General features: G+C 38.2%; 1 protein-coding gene across 3 annotated transcripts in view; it reads right to left on the bottom strand.

Annotated features, from left to right (window-relative positions):
* Positions 1-20,419, bottom strand: part of pde4ba (phosphodiesterase 4B, cAMP-specific a) — a 142,771-nt gene that overhangs the window by 18,389 nt on the left and 103,963 nt on the right. For all 3 annotated transcript variants that reach the window (XM_075485766.1, XM_075485767.1, XM_075485768.1), the window contains one exon: positions 731-843. In XM_075485766.1, coding sequence (XP_075341881.1) covers positions 731-843 — 113 coding nt within the window. The remainder of the gene's footprint in view (positions 1-730; positions 844-20,419) is intronic.

Raw genomic sequence — 20,419 nt, 5'->3', positions numbered from 1 at the left:
ATAAGTGAAAAGCTTATAAAATTACCTATCCTTGTGCATTAGTCAAGTCAGGGGGTTTCTTATGCAAAGAAGCAGGAACTGAATCTTGGTGCAGATAATAAAATAAAAAAAATAAAAAATAAAAAAATCAGTGACAGACAAAGCAGTGGACAATGAAAACACACTTGACAGGAAACACGAAACTAGAGCTACAGCAGGCCAAGATGAAAAACATGCACTTCCTGTTGTGAGACTGTCTTTGCACAAACAGAGAAAAAACTACAGAAATGAATAAAGCTTCATGTTGGTTTAGGAGAAAAACGAGCTGATGAGTAACAAGCAATCACATGCAAGTGTGCAGGCAGCTTTAAATAAGTCAGCGCTTGCTGCAGCTCCCTCTGCCAAACCAGTCTCCTCCTACCCAGTGTGCTGGACAGGTTCAGACCTGACAGAATTCTGTTGACTTTGCTTAGGTCATGCTAAGTTCAGCTAGAGTATCTTTAGATTTTGCACACTACTGTTCATGTGTTTATTATGCTGAAGAATATATGCTCTCTGCAAAATCCCTCCCTGCTCAGATTTAGCGCTTCCTCAAAGTGCAGAGCCTTTTCTTCAAGAGCATCAGCAAGTTTTTTTTTTGTCCTGTTTGAGATAAATAACAGCAAGCTTGTGTACCTAACGAACTATAAAAACAACAAAATAATAATAATAAAGATAGAGTATGTGCATTGAAAGCTGTGCCCTTTCCTACCTTGTTGGAGGCCATGTCACTAACAGAGCGGTACGTCTGAATGGTCTCCAGCTGGTCCAGACACCAGTCCAACTCCTCCATTGTCTCCATGGCCAGCTTTTGGTACGCCTCATCTGTCAAACAGCCGGCACACAGAGACACACAGTCAGAACAGACGGTGCACATGGAGCCTGAGTGCTGCCTGGCCACTCCCAGGTAACATCCACCCGCAGGCCCCGCGGTAGGTTTCTGCTGCGTGTGCTGCTGAAGTGGAGGAATCACTCGTGGTGGCACACGGCTGCAGTGCTCCTTCATCATGAGGAGATGTAGCAACCTGTTCGAAGTCGCAGCTGCCAGCAGAGCGGAAGAAAGCTAGGACCTGACCACACTGTCACACTGAACTTGTCTTCCAGCACATACGTGTGAGCCCCCCCAAACTCCTAAACTCATTTACATAAAGTCAGACCCTCATTGCAGGAAACCAGATATACCCTCCCTGTCCCATTTCTACACAGTCACACTTTACCCCAACGCACAGGAAGCCACACATGCAACAAACACATGTAAATTACACACATAGAACCACATTGTCAAAACCCATTTTTATTCATTTGTCATTTTTTTGGACACATACATACTGGTAAACAAGAAACAAAGATGAAGTAATAGCATGCAATTAGTGTAATCATTTCCAATTATTCAAAATAGGCTGAAAATTTGACAAATAATGACAATCTTTTGAATCACTGATGAGTAGAGACTAAATTTAATAATGTGACTGTATCTGGTGGGATCCCACCCACAGAAATGCAGGATGTTTTAAAAAGCTTCTATGAAGACACATGTTTGAGTTGTTTTGCAGTTTGCATGCAGGAAGCCGAAAGCCCCACCACAACAAAGACACAAACAGAACCGATTAGATTAAATCAGAGCAGGTGGTAGGTATTAATCAATGCAAAACAAAAGAATTTATCCTCTCCTCTGTATTTACCATTTGTACGTTTTTATGTTGGCTTGTCTTGATTTTTTTTAAAACATAGTTTTAACGTTATACGCACACTAAGTATACAGAACTTTTTTGCATTTTCATTATCATCTAATCTGAATGTATTCTCTATCTCATAATCATTTACATCAGATGTTGTTTGCAAGTGAAAAAATGACAAAGAAAAGCTTTTGTTTGGCATTTTTGATTTGATGTCTTTTTATAATTTATGACCCACTCTTTATAATTTTCACATCAATCATAAATGTGTACTTTGCCTCTCATTTAAAAAACAGTAAAGTAAAACAAGTAAAACAATAATAAAGTAAAACTGTCCTAATCTGATTGAAACGCGTATTAAAATCTGCGTATTGAAGGAGTTTTTTTTTTAAAATTAAATTTACATCATGGACAAAGAAATATCTATAAAAAAAATAAAGAGAAATGTTACTAAAAATCTACAGTATCCAACTCTGAAGATGAAAGACAAAAATAACTAGACATGGAGTGTACTGGAACCATTGTTGAAACATTCTTGCATGTCGATCTAACGCTGTTATTTTGATTTTGCTGTCTTTGAGACAACTGCATTTCTACGTCAAAGATGGAGTGAGGCTCTCGTGGAAAGCAAAGAAGGTGTGCAAAGAGTTGGCTAGTAGGACTGAACCAACACGCACACACACACATCTGCTACTCCAGCATTGTGTATACTCTGGGTCTCCTAGCTGCAGAGCATAACATGGCAAAAGGGTTGCACTGCGGCGACCTTAGCGTGGCCACGTAGAATCTGTGTCCTGCTCTGATCTCATCGCCATCAAAGACTCGAGCCTATTTGCTCTCCCAAACATGAGAGGCACCTGGCGCTATGCCCACAGTTCTCCCTCAAGTCTGAAGAGTGGTCTGAAAGAAAGACGTGTGTGTGTGTGTGTGTGTGTATGTTTGTGTGCTTAACACCAAAAGCGTGTGATGTAGAAATGATTCACACCTTTTTTGAGGCTTTTCCCTAAAACAATTTTCTCATTTGAACTTTTAAACTGCAAGAAAAATACTGGCACTTTTGACTGTAGAAAAAAATGTGTCATTTTGTTTGTCTTCTTCTGCAGAAACTAAAACCATCCATCTTTTTCCTCCCCTTGTTATTTACCTCAGTTGTAAGTAATACTAAAAAACATGACTCCTAACATGACTTCTAATTACGTTAAGTAATCTGTTACAGCTCCCAGACCTGGGCAGGTGTGTGCTGATATGATCAACAGAGAGTCACTCAAGTAGAGGAAATACATATGAGCCTGTTGAAGTGAGACTTTGACTTTGAAAATTCAACTGCTAGATTGAGCTGTTAATCACTTTGAGAGGTTTGATTTCAAAACACACAAATGTGGGTCTTAAAATCTGGTCCAGAGAGTAAGGACCGAAAAAGGGATCACAAGGCCAACTTCTTGTGGGTCCCTGCATACTGCATCCAGTTTCTAGGCTGGTTCCAGATTCACTTAACTGTAACGCTTGTATAACAGTTTTACTCTGATCTTTGGCCTGCTGGCAAGCAACGTCAATACCACTGGACCCAGTTTATAACCACTCACTTTAAAAAGAGATTTATGTGCAAAGAATTGACGCTTTTGATATGGTCTCCCAGTTATTTAAGCAATAGCTCCAGTACCTTTGAAAAATAAGGACAAAACTTAATAAGAAAATGCTGGTATGTTTTTTTTCTGACCAAACCTTGGGCAAATTAAATCATAATACAATTCCACAACTGTGTGTAAAAGAGGAGAACAAAAACAACTTTTTTAGCCATACTTTGGGAGATGTTCTTGTTATAATTTGATTTACGTATAGAAGTAAAGATAAAAGAATAATCCCATATCCAATCCAATAGTCACTTAATCCCATAGAGTAAAACAGGTCAGAAAGAGATATTCTTTGATCCGTGGAATTACAAGAATAAACAGTATATGGTGATTAAAGATGAGAGGGTATTTTCCAGAATTTGAGGGATAAATTTGAGTGCTGTGCTTTAAGTCCCTATGAAGATGTTTTGTTTTTAGGCAACCATTCTTCTATAAAGATCATACTGATTATTCATTTTATTCTCACATAACCCCTGACAGTGGGTGACAAATAAATGCTTATATATTTGCAGTATTTGCTGCAGACAGATGGACTGAGGGAAATAACATTTAAATGTCTAACACACACACAAACACTAAAGCTACGATAGAGGAGGGGATTTCCACCGCCTCCACCCGGAGACAAGGTCCTTTCTGATCAGCACTCAGACCTACAGTGAGTGTCCCACAGGAGCAGACAGGAAACACACACATACAGCAACACATGTACAGTCCAGACACACACACACACCAGCACATATGCTGAAAGGTCTCATTACTGCGTTTCCACACAAACATCCATCAACACATGCACTTTCCAGCTGAGAGAGGCAGAACCAACAGTCTGTTGAGGCAGGGAGAGTTTGGAGGGATATGAGGTCAGCGCTCTCCGTCTCTGTTTCAACACAAACTTCAGTTTGTTTCACAGGCATAATGCCTACATGATTAAACTACACTAAATAACCAAACAAGCACACACACATACACACTTTAAAATTGAAATTCCGTCTGTCGTATCAATGAAAAATATTGTAGATGTTTGGTAACCTACAGTCACAGCAGTGGAAGAACAGAAGTGGATTTTTCAAAAACACATAAAGAAATTGAAAAATGGCAAAATGATGTCAATGGGCTGAATGAGCTACATTTACAGGTTTGCACAGTTTTCTCTCTATAGTCCAACTTTATCAACCTTATTTGTTATTGGAAAGCAAAACTAGAGAAAAAATTAAACCTGGTTAACACTCCTGGACATGAGAGAATAAATACAACATGCTCACTTGAAAGTGATTCCTGAAGACCTCTTTCCATTTATCTCTTCTATATGCCCAAGGTGACTCATTTTGTTCGTGTCTTCAGTCTCCAAGTTTTCCAGTTAGCGACTACTTCTCTGTTAAATACAGTTACCATGTGTAATATTGGCCGCACTGCCGCCTGCTTACGGCACTACGGAGCCTAGTTTATTTTCTCCAAGCCAGTTGTTGGGTAAAAGCCTAATGCATATTCTGTATATGAAGACATTTCAAATGTTTACTTCAAATTTTTTTCACCACTGGATGGAAACACTGTTGTCGTATCTCAGGTTAAAATGCAATATTATGTCTCTTGATATTTTTCCTTTCCTTTCCTCTCCTTTTCTGTCTGTGTTCTATAGCTTTATGTGAATTTAAAATGCCTTCAAGATTACAAAGCCCAAAATCCACACTGAAGAAAGTCTTTCTATCCTAAAAAGCTCTTTAGCAACCAAAACTGTCTTTTCTGTAGTCTTTTTACTTTGGTTGCCTACATTATCATAAAATACATTTGCATATTTCCTGTCCACTGGCTTGTATCGCAAGGCTCAAACAAAGAATGAATAGCTAACTTAGCTAAAATAGCTAAAACCACAACCCCGACATTTTGTTTAAGCCCTATATATCTCAGAATGTGTCAGTCAGTGAGAAAGTCAGACTCGCAGTTTAAATATGCATCACTTTACATCCAGCCTTCTTCCTTGTTATCTCTCTCTAGCTTCAACTTCAGACCATGTTGCTGCTGCACCTCCGAAGTGGGAAGCTAAAATTTTTATACTTTCCCTTTTTATATATATATAAATATATATATATATATATTTTAGCATATATATATATATTAGCATATAGCATATATAATATATATATTAGCATATAGCAACAAGTTTCTTCATTCGAAAGTGCACTTAACATAAGAAAAACATGAGCTAATAATGCTCAACCAGTACTTTGCTAAATATCTTATATCCTGAAAAGGAAATCTTAGCAAATTCAGAAAATTTAGAGTTTGAAATATATAGATTATGATTTCCCATTTGTCATGGAACGCACCATCAGTACAGCAGCAGTAATGGCATTACAAATACAAACATCGGTAAAATATTGCACGTAAGCAACAGTTCTTAAAATTAGCTTCTAAAAAAACTTAAAACGCTTGAGTTTATTGAGCCAACAGGTAAAAGGGGAATTAAAATGTGAGAAAGTTTTTACCTAAACGAAGGATTGGTAGCCTACTAGCTGTCCATTGTCCAAATGCAGATGAGGGGAATATAAGTATTTGAAATCAAAATTGCCAGTCATGGTCTGCTCTGAGCAATTAGACCACTTACTTGCTCTTTCATACTGTAATAACATGCTCCAAGGGTCATTTATTAAGTTACGGATCTCAGAAGAGACTAATCCTGAGGAAATGGAGTCGCCCCACACCCTTAAATCATCCATTTGAATAGAGGCTTAAATCAGCTAAAGAAAGAGTTGCTGTACTGTCTCTCTGTCTTATACTGAATAAAGCATTTTCATTATGTGAAAAAGGGCATATTATGTCTCATTTAATACATCGAGGCATTAAAACCTTTTCTTGTAGAGCAAACTATGACCCTAATTCAACATATGCCCTCTTCAAGCAGCTGAAAGCTAGGTGCATTTTAATTTCAATTATAATATATCTAGTTCCCTTTAGAGATTTATTTTATTTTAGTATATTCATTTTATTTAATACATTTTTCCCAAAATATCTTTAATTAACTCACTACCTTTAAAAATGGACAGCATTTAATTTATTTACTGAATCTGACCTTTATGGACTTTTCTCTGCAGCAGATGCACAAAGCAGAGGATTATTGAAGGACTATTGTGCCCACAAGCTCTCAGACCGGAGCAGTTAAAACTACGTTTCAATATGTGCATGTGAATCTGATCGGTCACCCCATCGTGATACAGATAGAAAGAGTTTCCTGCCTGTGATGTGAAGGTCGATGCAGCCTACCAGACGAGAGCTGCAGCCAAAATCTATAATTCAAACACGTGCCCATGATATACAGGTATTTACACGTGCAGACAAATACACTCACAAACATGAAGGTTACTGGGGTCGGTAGGGGACAGTCTCTCCGTTCATCAGCCCGCTAACTAATTTCTGCTTTTAATTTATTGGCCGATCGTTCATCATCGAGGTTTTGAAGGATGACGTGCCACATTTCCAGTGAACTGGCATAAACAGACCACACACACATAAAGAGAAGCCAAACTTTGACGTGGGCTGACTGGCTGTGGTGCCAAAGAGAGTATGAGGGAGCCATTCTTAAACTGCATCTGCTGCTTTTTACCAGAAACAGAGAAGGGGTTGAACTGAAACCCTCCATGTGGTTACACAACACTTCTTAACAAAGACCAGAGATATTATGGTGAGGCAGAGGGCTGCTGCAGCAATGCTTCTTACCGGCTCAATTATGACTTGGCCTGTGCAGATCTGTCGCTGACAAAACATTTCAAAAGTGACGAAGAAGGGTGGCGAAATTTGTGGTTTTTAGATTTTCACTTGACCCTCAAACATTTGTTGATTGAACATTTACGGGTTCTGAGATATGAAAAAATGACATCATGAGTCGGTTTCCTCAGAGTTAACTCATTTGATTTAAAAGGAGGCGGAATACAAACAGTGTCTCCTTAGATGTTATTACAATTTTCTTGCCTTGTGGTTGTGAATTATAAACATGAGGGAGAGAAATGCTGACCGCATGTTCTGTTGCAAAGGAATAAACGGGTTTAATAGAGCCACTAATGGGTCATTTTATTGTTCTGGGGTGCACTGCGGGTAAAACATGCTTGTGCCTTTTTCATGCGGTGACCCTCCAAAAACAGCACTGAGACACTATTAAGATGCTGACTCACACATAAAGAATTCTGATGTGTTGCAATAGTAATGTTTTTATAGCTTGACAAAGCAACCAGTTTGTTTATTAGCCCTCTGTCCGTAATACCAGGACGGGAGACAAAGCTTTCAATGTGTCCACTGCAGCCACTTGCCTAGTGTAGCAAAAGGGGGGGATTTAATATTAGTTTGACCTGGGAGGTTATCACTCAGGCAGATATGACTGAGTCTCACTTGAGGCCTCTCTGCCTGTGTTTATACTGATAGTAAGATATTCACGACCACCAACCACTTAATAAAAAGTGCTTTGACTAGGTCACATGTAAAAACCATGTGTGAGGGAATGTCAAACCTTTTAATGCCTATTCTCCCCCTCTCTCATGGGATGTAGTTTCCCTGTCCTCTATACAGACAAACCTTCTTGTTTGACAAGAAAAAATTTCAATGGGAAGGAAGAATAACTATAAAGCTGAGCAGGACGCAAAGACTCACAAAGGATGGACAGCAATACCAGTCTTTGACAGATTGTTGAAATAAAAGTAGAAAGGCTCTGCTGAGTTAATTAAACTATTCAGGTGGTATGGGATTGTTGTTTGGTGATGGTTTGCGTTGATACTTCCTCAGCCATTTTCTTTTCTCACAGTATCAATCTCTGCTCGAATTAGCTGGAAATGTTTTGAACCTCAACTTCCATTAATTTAGGTCCAACCTGGACACAATTTTTGTATTCCAATATGTCATACAACTGTACAGCACTGACTAAAAATGATTAAAAATCAGGTGAGAAAATATTAATCTAGTTCACACAAAGGAAACTACTCACAATCAGCCACCGATTGCAAATCAAGAAGGAAATTACAAAAGAAAAAAAAAGAAAGTTTATTTTCATTGAGCTTAGATATTTAATCAACTGTTTGTACATGTAATGGTGCAAAATGTCTCATGTGCTTTCCTTTAGCCTAAGGTCAAGTCTTCAAATGTCTTAACCCAAAGTAATAAACTTAAAGATGTCTTAGTTTCTTATGATTTACAGAAAAACTGAAACCAGCATCCAGAGACTACACCACAATCTTTACCTTGAGCTCAAGTTTCCTTATCTGTAAAAGACTATTCATCCCCACCAAGTCTGACCGGTCATCATTCGGTCATCATGTTCTGATGTAAAAATCAGTTTCGGTTTGCCATTTCTTCCTCTCTGATAAAACAGAAAGACGTCAATGAGGCTTTTCATCCTATCAACAGGTCTGCTCATTGGACCTGTGAGTTCAACGCTGTCCTTGAGCTGCACTCTGCGTCACTTCTTTCTCCATCTGCTTCCAGTCTTACGAACTTCCACATACAAACCCCCCCACACACACACTTTAGTTCCATCTCAACAGTATTTTTTCACGCTTATTTTTTCCTCAACATTTATACCCTCAAACATGTGTATGGACACTAAAACATACACACAAACATGCCAACAGACTGGGCTCTGTCTGTATTACCTGGTCTGAACTCCCACACTGGGAGTGACACCACTGAGTGGACTGAATGGACCTTATTGTCATGCTGACTGGCATTTGTCCCTCGAGTTGATTAGCATGGATCAGAAGAGCGCTGAACCCCAGTCAGCCAAACTTCTGTCACTGTTGATGTTGTTTTTTCCATTTAGGCTTCAAAGTAGCTTCAAGAATTAGAATTACAGAGGGTTCCTGTGGGTGTGCTGGTTTATCTGAATTCAGGGGTGATGAGAGGCTTTGAGAATGATTAGGAATGTGCCACAATGTGGGGCACAGTATTACACCGCTTTATACTTTATATTCCCATGAGACACGATGCTTTACTCTCTTGCATACTGTCAAATACATCAAAGAGCAGAGGACATAAGGAATGACCCAGAGCTGCTTTAATGTTTTGTCATATTAAGAAATCAACAGAGGTATCATCATATTTCAACTTTTGCTTCAATAAACTTTTGATGTATTCAGACTATTCATGCATCTTTTACCTGGCTACACCTGCACTGCACATAAGACAGACAACTTCGTTAGACGTACTATTTGGGACTGTCTTCTGTCCTCAGGCTTTTCTATTTGCATACATTTTGACTGAGGCCAAGCAAGAAAACGTTCTTGTCGAGACATTTTTTTAGAAATGTCAAGAAAAACATGACTATCTCATCAACATTATCTTGATTATATTTAGTGTGTACGTCTTGAAAATGAGTCATGGATGGAGAAGATTTGATGAGCGGAGAAAGAAAGACACCAGAGGGGTTTGCGTGCAGCGACGGAGGATCACTGTCTGTAGCAGCATATGAAAAGCAGCTGAAACAAACCTCAAATGACCTCAGACAGCATGCCTTCTTATGATGGGTAGGCTTGGTATGTGTGTCCGTCCAAGTCCAGCATATCTCCATTCATGTGTTTGTTTATGTGCCTGCCTTTCTTAACCACATCACAAAATCCAATAGAGCCAATAAGTACTATTGGCACTGGTGAGCATGCAAGACATAATTGATTGTGTTCATCCATATTGGCTAAATGAAACTTCCTGATTGAATCAAGATTAAATGCAAGTTTTCTCCAAGATTCAGCAAAACAAGCATGCAACATTTATGGCTATTTAGCTAAATCAACAGCAATTTCAAAACAGACAAAAGATATCTGGATTCTAAAATAAATAAATAAAGAAGCTTAAATAAATCAACCCCATTACTGTAGATTAATGATCACCAAACTACCATTTGGCTGTGTTGTTTCTTTGTTGATAATCATCAGAGGGTAGTTTTGCTGTCGACCTGATTTTGAAAAGACGGCGTTCTGTGTTGTTGTACAAAGAGGACACAGTAGTGGTGGTGTTTTTTTGGCAGGGGGAGTCCAAAAGCTTCCCAAATACCCAAACAAAAGGGCCTGTCTGTGAAGCAGAGAGCGTTTGAATCCATCTGCACAGAGCTGAACAGGCCTGCTGGCAAGGGAATACTTCAGGGGAAGGGCAGCCGTCTACTTTATGACTCTGCTGACGTCAATGGCATAATTCAAATACTTGCAGAGTGCATGCTTCCAGCTTTCTAAACCTGCTCTCTCTTTCTGTGGTAGGCTGCAACTAAAACCTGGAGTGGAACTGGATCATTGTAAAACAAAACAAGAATTCAAGAACTGGAATGGATTAATGTCCAGTCAAATTGGCATCAATTTGTTTTGCTTACAGTTGTCACAAGGAGCGACAGTATGACACACCTTTGAAAATCCAATCTACATTTGCTTCCACAGATTAAAGAATTATTTTTGCACACCATGTCAATACTTAAAACTGTTTGAGGAAAGTAATCATTTTAGGAAGAACCGTGTGTGTATGTTTAGTTTTTTTGTAGGTGAAACAGGAAGAAGGAAACCAAACTGAAATAAATTAAATCATTTTCTTTGAAGAACTATTCTCTGTTACTGAAACAGGGAAGTGACTTTGGGTGAAATCCAACACACCCAACAAATACTTGAAGGCATCACACTATGTACAAATGTTGTGTTAAGATTTACATTGAGAGGAAATGCTCTCTCGTTCCAGTTCTCAGGTTGAGAGATTGCAAAATGTCCACTCTTGTAAGCTTTTGTAAGAATTGAGAGATAAAAAACATGCAGATTAATTAATTAAACCCTTTATTTCAGACCCACATTTTAAAACCAATGGAAGATGTATTTGCAAGCAAGTCAAAGATTAATATTGAAGCAAAAATGTTGATTGAGTTAATGAATAAGAGATTAGAACATTTTTTGTTGACAAATATGACTTTTTGTGGGCAAATGCCATACAAAGTTAATGGCACTTCTGGTCTGTGAGCCTAAAATGACTTGATTCCGATTTGGATGATGAGGTATTGTTTTTCAGAGTATAGATACATTTGTAACTTATGGGATGACTGTGGAAGAAGAGAGGATGACATTATTGTATGAAGCTATGGATGACCACAGAGAAATTGACAGAAAGTCTTAAACTACGTTCTGCTCTCACGAGGGTAAAAAGTGTTGACCAGTCAGAGAGGACACAATAAAGCTGAGGTAAATTCTGTAACTGCAAGACAAAGAGAAAATAGCAGAAATCTAAAATGATTTCGAATTCCCCATCAAGTCAACCATAACCCTAAAGAAATGAAAGATAATGACTACCATCCCTCTAAACCTAAAAACTAGCAGCTCATCACAGTATTTTAGAAAGATTTGTAGTTCGTAATGTGGTGCACATTGTCCAGTCTTCAGACATGCAGCTTGTTGTGTTTCATGTGTTAACAAAAGCAGGAAGCCGACTGCTCTGAGATCAGGTGTTTGTAAAACTTTCAATGTTGAACCGATATTTGTGGGTTTTACATTTTCTTTTTGGCCTTGAGACAAAGAGATACTGTCAGACTGTCTGTTTAAATAAATGACAAGATGCAAACCAACAGCAGAACCAAATTTGAAGTGAAATCGATCAACCCTTGCACTTGGCCTGTAAATACAAATGCACACACACTCAAGCAACTGAGTCTTCTCCCAAAACTAAGCTGTGGATCTCCCCTGGCTGGGAGCTGCAGGAGCCTGTGCCAACAGTTATAGAGTGCTTTGAGTAGGTTAAATGCTTGGCACAGCAGCTTGTTTATGGTATTGGAAACTTGAAATGTGAAATGACAAGCCCAGTCTCCGTTTTTCAGCACTGGGATTCATTTCTGATAAACCATTAGCTAGAGATTAGCACAATAAAAGTGAAATACCTGCTTTAAAAACACACGCAAAGAGAGACTAATTCATCAGAGAGCTACACCAGCTATTCTGAAACTGTCACGACATTAGTCACTCCTAAAACACCTGACTGACACCTGAGTGTCTGAGGGCAGGCGGGCGGGCGGGGAGGTTGAAATGTGATCTGAAGCGAGACGAAGCATGGCATTTTGCTGTCACCATTTTATATCTGGTCTGAGGCAACATTACTGTTAACACAAATACAACTCTGTGTGTTGCAAAATAGTAGAGACATGCAGGTACACTGAATATTTTGTCGGAAAACACAAGCTAATTACAAGTTTGTCTTTATTTTTGTTAGTTTACCAGGATTTCTATAGTAAGGACTATATATCAGGACAAAGTAACATCACTAGAAGAAAGTCCAAGAGAACATCAGACAGCCAATAGTCAGCAATCTAAAAGTTCATCTGGGCTGCAACTGACATAATACACCCAAATATGTTGTTTCAAAAACAAAAAAGGGTTTTTTTTTTTTTAAATACCAATGATTGTCCTAAAAATTACAAAGGCAGAAATGAGTGCATACATACATATATTTACAGTTCACAGCACAAAATCCACCAAACAGATGAATGATCATTTCATTTAAAAGAGCATTTTTATATCTGCAAGATTAAACTTTTTGTCACTGATTTGCAATATCCATGTGCAACAATGTTCTTCGGGCCCAAACTGCCCAGAACTTTCTGATTGCAGCTCGCAGTCAGAATATCCATAATGGTAAATATGCCAGGTTGAAATAAACCTGAGTAATTCTAGAGGAATCCTTTGAGACCATAATATTTCCCCTAGTTGTTGTAACAAAATCCAGTTAAAAGCATTCAACAGTGTAAACAGTGAAATAACAGACCTGTTCAAGTTTGTAGAAAGGATACAAGATTATGTTTTCCAACTATGTAGTGGGTACATTTTACAGTCACAATTTCTTTAATTTCAGGTAAATAGTTATGGTAACGGTTTTGTTAGCATTGCAGGTGTCTGTTCTTGCTGAGAGTCATGTTAACGCTCTTGTTATGTTCTGCCTTTTCACAGATCTGGGACCAAACGAGCAGACAAGCATCTCTTATCGACTCTCTAACTGCCCTTAGTTGTGGGGAAGAACTGAATTTTTCATGACAATCTGGTCTCCACAACAAGTGAAAACAAGCTTATTACACTTCCTTTAACATATCAGTGGTATGTTGTGAGTAAGGGGAATAATATTGCATAGACTTTAGACAGTAATGCATTCACAGACACATGTTTACTGTAACCTGTCTGATATAGAATTTGTGATAGAAAATATTATTGATGACGTCACCTTGTCTCTAAGAGTCACATCATACAAACAACGGTTAGATCAGAGTAGAGCTGGAGAGCAGGCGGTTTGGTGGAGAGTTGTGATATTCCTCACCTACTCTCTGAGAGCAAACATACAGATACCCACATCTGTAATAAAGTGTACAAGCACTGATTTCAGGCTCACACTTACATACAGCACAAATGCTGGTAACCTCACCTGATGATGAAAGGTGCTGATGAGGTAAGCATGGATTCAGTAAATACACAAACTTGTGGACTTGAACACACAGATGGACGTGCATTTGTCAGAGTACCCATGGTTGTATACACATTACACTTCAAAAGTAGCGAGTCAGTGCTATTGGCAAAGAGCAGTCAACAAGAGGACAGCTAGATGACTGGCATGATTTAATAGTGTGCTGTGGTTCCCGCTCATCTTTTGAATGTTGTTCATGTTTCCAGGACACTTCTTTGTGTGTACCACATATTGGAGAGGATGATGGTAATGTTTAGACAGGCGGTGTGGCTACCCTGAATGATTGTGATAGCAGGAAATCAAGTAAAAGTAGCCAACTCTTTCGTCATGTCTATTTCTTTTTTCGGCACGCAGTGCCACAGGCCACTGCACAAAAGTGTTACTGCAAACAATGAAAACCAGTAAGTCTTCCTAAACAGATGACGCATTATTTTTGCTTCCTTAAAAATAAACAAGATGATTGGTAATGATCTAATGTTTTATGTAACTGCCCTTGATGAGGTTTTGGTACAAAAGTTTTTTGGTTAAGGGCAGTGAATGATTATAAAATACACTTATTTAAGATGTGTAATGATTATTTCTAAAATCAAAATGGACATGGGATAAATAAGGACCTAATGGTTCCCTCTGCACAGAAGGAAGTCCCTCTCCTCCTGTGTTGTGTGTTGTAATCAGAGCCACTGTGTTGTAGGTTGTGGTGGTCATGCCTGCTGTGTATGCACATGAATACTTCTAGTATAGAGCCAGCAAACTACCAGATTTTACTTCATTGATAAGGCTTGTTCTTCAGCTAATCAACAATTCTAAGATACAATAAAGCAGTAATATAACAAAATAAGTCTTTCACTGCCTCATAAGACCTACAAAGTGTTTATGTTTTTCCTACCAAACAGTGACTCATGCAGTGTTTCATCCACACATCAAAGAGATGTCTGATGATTTCATGATCAGATTTATGGGAGATGCCACAACACAAATGAGACATTCATTGCACTTTGTGTAATGGGTAGATTGTGTTATTAAGAAATAAATCAAGTACTGCCTGTCTGTGTACCACATCCCAGTTTGGCATGACAGCTTCAAGCCTCTATCTCAAAGTAAAGTGGCAGGACCTTGAAAACAAGAAAATTAAGTTTGTGGCACAATATAATCTAGTTTAATCATCATCACAATTGAAAGGCACCACCTTAAATTACAGCTCTACAGCATAAACATCCTCGACTAAGGCATTGCTTGAAAAAAATGTTTGCTCTTCTAAGTAAATAATATTTGATTACATCAAATAAACAAAAGTAACTTAGTAAAGGTCAGACATGGACGGTAAGTATAATCATGATTGCTTCTAGAATGAGCATCTCATCTTTGCACAAATAAACAGTGTATATAATATTCAGATCTTTTCAGTCTTTTTACTCAACCATTTTGTAATTGGGCAGTATTAATTGCTTTCATCTTCAATTCTTTTGCAGCCAATTACAGATCAGCTCTTTATGTAAGTGATGCATTGTAACTTGCGATTGTTCACGCACAGTGAAGCCCAATCAGGTGCCCTCCCCATTAGTCATGCGCTTTGCAGTCTGGTGCCACAGAACATAGGCATTATCTTGGAACACGTCGATGAAAGAATCATTGTCCTGAATCAAAATTGTAAACTTGGAGCGGAACACTCAAGGCACAAGTGTCCATTTGGGCATAAACCAGCTATGTAGCAGGGGAGTGAGAATGAGAGAAGAGCATTCAATGGACAGCTGAAGGGGATAATACATGACCCGGGGTCAAGCACCACTGAAAAAACAGGGTCTTTATAATGAGCTCCACACTGTCCCCTTCCTAAAAGAGATACAATGTCCATGATAAATAAACTAATTAACCTCAACCCTTTTAATTAGAGAGGGAAAAAAAGTCTAACAATAAGCTCGCTTGGAAGAAGCATTCATCGGTGATTGGGGAGACTGGGTCGTAAGCATTGTACATGCATTACATTTATAACATCTAAGCAAAGGAATAAATGTTAATTTACTCCTCGTCTTGGAGCATCTTTGCAGACATTGCTGTAACATTCCTCCTGAAGTTTTCTGCCTATCCTTTAGAAATAATGTGCAGATCAGTGTAAACAGTTAAAGGGATTTTAAGGGACTGCATCTTCTTTGGAAAGCATTTTCACTGAAATGGAGCTGAACCCATGTCAAGATCTTTCAGAGAAACAGGGGCATTGTTTTTGGTCAGTAGTGGCTGCTGGCAAAACATTAAAGATCTTTTTATCACGCCATATGAGCTCCCTTTGAAAATATTGTTTGGCCAGGTGTTGTGAAACCACATATATCTAAATTCACATTCTGAGAGTATACACTGGTAAGATTTTGGTGAATTGAGGCAAATGCTATGCTAACTATTGTCTTTAATACAGAATGCACAAAATAGTTTGATGCTGAGTGAGAGGGGAAAATATGTTGTGGTCCTGATCTGCATAAATCCAGCATCTCATGAGGTCACTTCCATTAAAATAGGATGTGACTCAAATCTTATTTGTTCCATTTTAACCCTCCCAGTTTATGTGCTCCAGCACAAAGTAACTTTTTCCCTGAAATACATGTGGAACATCATGACAATTAAGTTAATTACTGTGCAGCTTGCATCTTTCAGAGAGCAAAAACACAAAACATTGTGTGATCAAGTCAGTGGCCTCAATCTGCCATAATGTCACCTTTCACACACACCAACATAGCGGACACAGACAAAAACAACAGCTTTGTGGATCTTTCCCTTTCCAAAAGAGCATCAGAGTGTTACTGATGAATATCTACAGAGAAACACATTGTACAGACAGGCATTAAGAAGTGGTGCATGGGTACAATATACACATTCCAGTGTAGAGCAAACACTGAAGGTCTGTCTTTTTCTCAGTGAGAAGAGACTGAAGGTAAACAGCATTATCTGCCATCGCCAAGAACAGACTCTTCTCACAGCCATATTGAACAAAATCACTTTCTATGTGACCAGGAGAACACCTTGCACAACCCAGTACTAGATGCTGTATGACACTTAGCACTTAAGCTGTTTAAACTGTGACTGAAGTATTTACACAGGTATGAAAATGTTAACTGTTAGTATAGGCTTGGTCAACATTGTGCACATTTTGTACTTTACTGCATGTGCTGATTTGAACATCTGAGAGACGATGAGTTATAAAAGCCAGACAGGCTAAGTGCTCTTCTTTTCCATTTAGAGAAGGATATGATGTATCATCTGACCATGTCTAAACTCATTTGTCATCCTAATTGTTCTCTAAACAATGAAACAATGTTTGAACAGTCCAATGTAAGTGGACTTCATATCTACACCTAATAAATGACTGAATACATTTTCCTGTGAGGGTTAAAACTTGCAGAACATGACAAAAGTTTAACCAAAGAAATTTGAAAGGTTTTAGTACCCGATAAGAACTAAAACCAGAGATTTCATTGCAAAAAGGAAGTAAAACCTAATGACGACATCACTGGTTTTCCCCTTTAGCTGAAATAAAGTAAAATAGCCTTTTTTTCTGGAGGATAAGCAACTTTTTTTGAGCACCTAGATAAAAATCTCAGAACTTTTAAAAAAGACTGTACCAGTTTCTAATCTGGGCAAAAATCATCACCTGGAAAAATTCAGAATAAAACTGTTCTCGTTGTGTCTGTAAATTCCAAGCTCTACAACATGTCACAGAGAAATGAAAAAAACAAAACAAGACAAAGAAATTTGGATAAATCAGATCTGCCTGACATTGAATGATTCCCATTATAGAATGAATCATTGAGGGCAACGAATGAAAAGTTTGCAATTAAAATTGCACTGATACTAAAGTTTAGGCATTAGTTTCTGATTCATCGGGTAGTGCCCCATAATTCACTTTGATAATTTTATTGAATATTATTAACAGATCTTGAACCCTCCTACTATATCCCCAACCTAAAATTCAACTTTACTAAAGGGATATAACTGCCCTATTAAACTCTATTAAGGATCAAATCCTTTATATTGTAGCTCAGAGATGCTGTACCAGCTTTAAAAAAGTCCTCCAATGCCAGCAGTCTTTCAATACATTAAAATAATATAGAAAATGTCTAAAATGATCTAGTGTGATATAGTTTAAAAATCATATTTCCTGTTGGTTAATGACAAAGAGACTAAATCTCTGAGCAAAACATGGAATTAAAGATGAAGCTTCACAGCAGGCAGTCCTCTTTCATGAAAAACTTATCAGAACAAAAAAAAGATTCAGATGAAGGATTGAAAAATTTGGGAAAAGCATTTGAAAAAAAATCTAGTGGATTTTGCATTTTGGCTGCATTTAACAGAAAGGGAGACACCAGAAACCAAATTCAGCTAGTTGGAGGTGGACATTTTGCCAGCACCAATGGGGATGTCATTTAACAAGCCATAGATAACAATTAACAACACTGATGTTACGTGTGTTGTGCTGTTGTTGGGTGAAGGCATGTTAGATTGTATCTTTTCAGTGGGAGAATTTTGTATCAGATGCGTATTTGGACACAAATTGTAAAAACTCAACAAATATGGCAGTTTGTTCAACAGTTCTGTCATTTCTGGTGAGTGCACAACTTGTGTATATAATTAGTAGAAAGAATGAGTAGAAAATGGAGTAATGAAGGAGTGTTTTCATGGTGAGATTTGTGACGCAGGTCAGTCTGCCTGCTTTTTGTCTCCCTGTCACACCAAAAGAAACATTTGTCCCTAAAGAAAGATGGGCGATCTTTTGTAAAAAAAGCACTCATGGTTGATGTCTACACCTGGAGGAGGGTCTTTGTTTACAATTGTGTCTGTTTCTGTGGGAGTTTTTGAGGAAGTCACAATCATCCCAGAGGCCTGTTTCCTCATTAGTGTTGTAATTCTGACCAGCATGGACAGAAAGGTGTCTGTGTGAGAAAAACAAGCCTGATTTGTGTGCATTCATGTATTAGTCACACTCACTTGCATGCACACACCATTTGTATTATGCAGTCTACAGATGCATACAAACTGCTCCTTTTTGAACCAACTTTGACATTTCATCATTTACATACCAACAATAATTGAACAATAATTTTTTAGTTCCTTAAAATTTATCAAAATTGTCCTTATAAAACTGGATTGAAATGGTTAAAACAAGTGTCTATCCAAATAATGATTCCAATCTTTGGATGGATCATTTCCGTGTATGGATATCAACAGCTGCTAATTTTATTAACCTTCTTTAACATAACCTGTGTTGAACTTCATGGACAATCACTATTTAGGTACTGTCAACAGCCATTGCATGCATGTGCTACAATACATGTTGACAACAACACACAAATACACATGCTGTCCACCTAGGTCTCTCTCTCTAGACTGACCTTTTAACAGTCAGGAATGGATAAACAAAACTTACTGCCTGATCTAAACACACATCTAAAGAGCAGTTGCAGTAAATTAGAGGGGGAAATGTATTCTTCAGATATCACTCACTTTCCAGTCAGTTGTCTAAATAGTTCCCGTATGAGAAATCCAAACCTTCTCACCCTGAAATAAGTTGTGTCTCTAAGGTTTCAAGTCCTGGAACCTGCCCAGCAATGGGACAACTCTGCCTGGATACCTGCAGCAGTCTAAGGGAGCATTGATAAGAACATTTCTAAAATCTGAAATCATTTAGTTTATTTGCCTGTGTTCATTCCAATTATGATTTCAACATAAGCCTCAAAATTTCAGACACAAACGGGATCAGCCGATAGTTCTCTTCTATAATGTAATATATGGGAGTCTGTACAGTAGTCAAAACTGCTGTGGGATTCCCACTGAGCCAATTAAAATAGCCAGGAGTGGGAAGTAGTAAAGGGCGCAGCTAACACAAGATTTCCAGACATAAATACCAGGCCATATTAGTTACTAACAAACAATGAAATGGGACCAAGAGTATAGATTTCCCAATACTTGGACACCTGGAGAAAGCTGAGAAAGACTAGAAGAGAGTGTGGAGGTAAAGCATGTTGCTGCCATGGCAACAGCTCGTGTTGTGGACGTGCACGTTGGTGTGTGAGCTGACAAATGGAATGATAGGTTTGTGGATACTGTATCTATGACATTTAGACATGCTCGCTCCACCATACTATCCCCTACTGAACCAATGCCATATGGACAGCTCGACTCTGATCCAGTGTTACCCAACTAAACAGAGATGGTTTTATAGTTCTAACGGGACAACATTTTTTAGGTAAAAATTTTTTTTTAAAATAAAATCCAAATAAGAGTGATTCCAATAATTTCTTTAAGGAAAAATATTTACTGAGGTTCCATAAGACTAGTCTATAGAAATTCCTACAGACCATGAGAAAGATGACTCAATGAATGATACAGCCTACATAAGTCCTGCACTAAATGCCACTTTGTGCATTAAATGATTAAAAAAAAGATCTGGAGCTCATCTTTGGGCAACCCAAAACAAATAAACACATGATATTTTCACTTCTAATTAAATCATTTAGTTTACCCACATTAAATCTTTTCTGATTGAGAGGATTTTAAATTATCGATAACTTCATCCTAAAAGCCTAAAAACACACTGCTGTTTTGCCTATTTACACTTTTGTGGTATTGTGACGAGCACACCAGTCACCGTGGCGTTCATCGTTAGAAGCTGAGGTC

This window comes from Odontesthes bonariensis, chromosome 15 (assembly GCF_027942865.1).
Source record: "Odontesthes bonariensis isolate fOdoBon6 chromosome 15, fOdoBon6.hap1, whole genome shotgun sequence".
NCBI classification, from domain to species: Eukaryota; Metazoa; Chordata; class Actinopteri; order Atheriniformes; family Atherinopsidae; genus Odontesthes; species Odontesthes bonariensis.
This window is presented reverse-complemented; position numbering and strand designations above follow the sequence as displayed.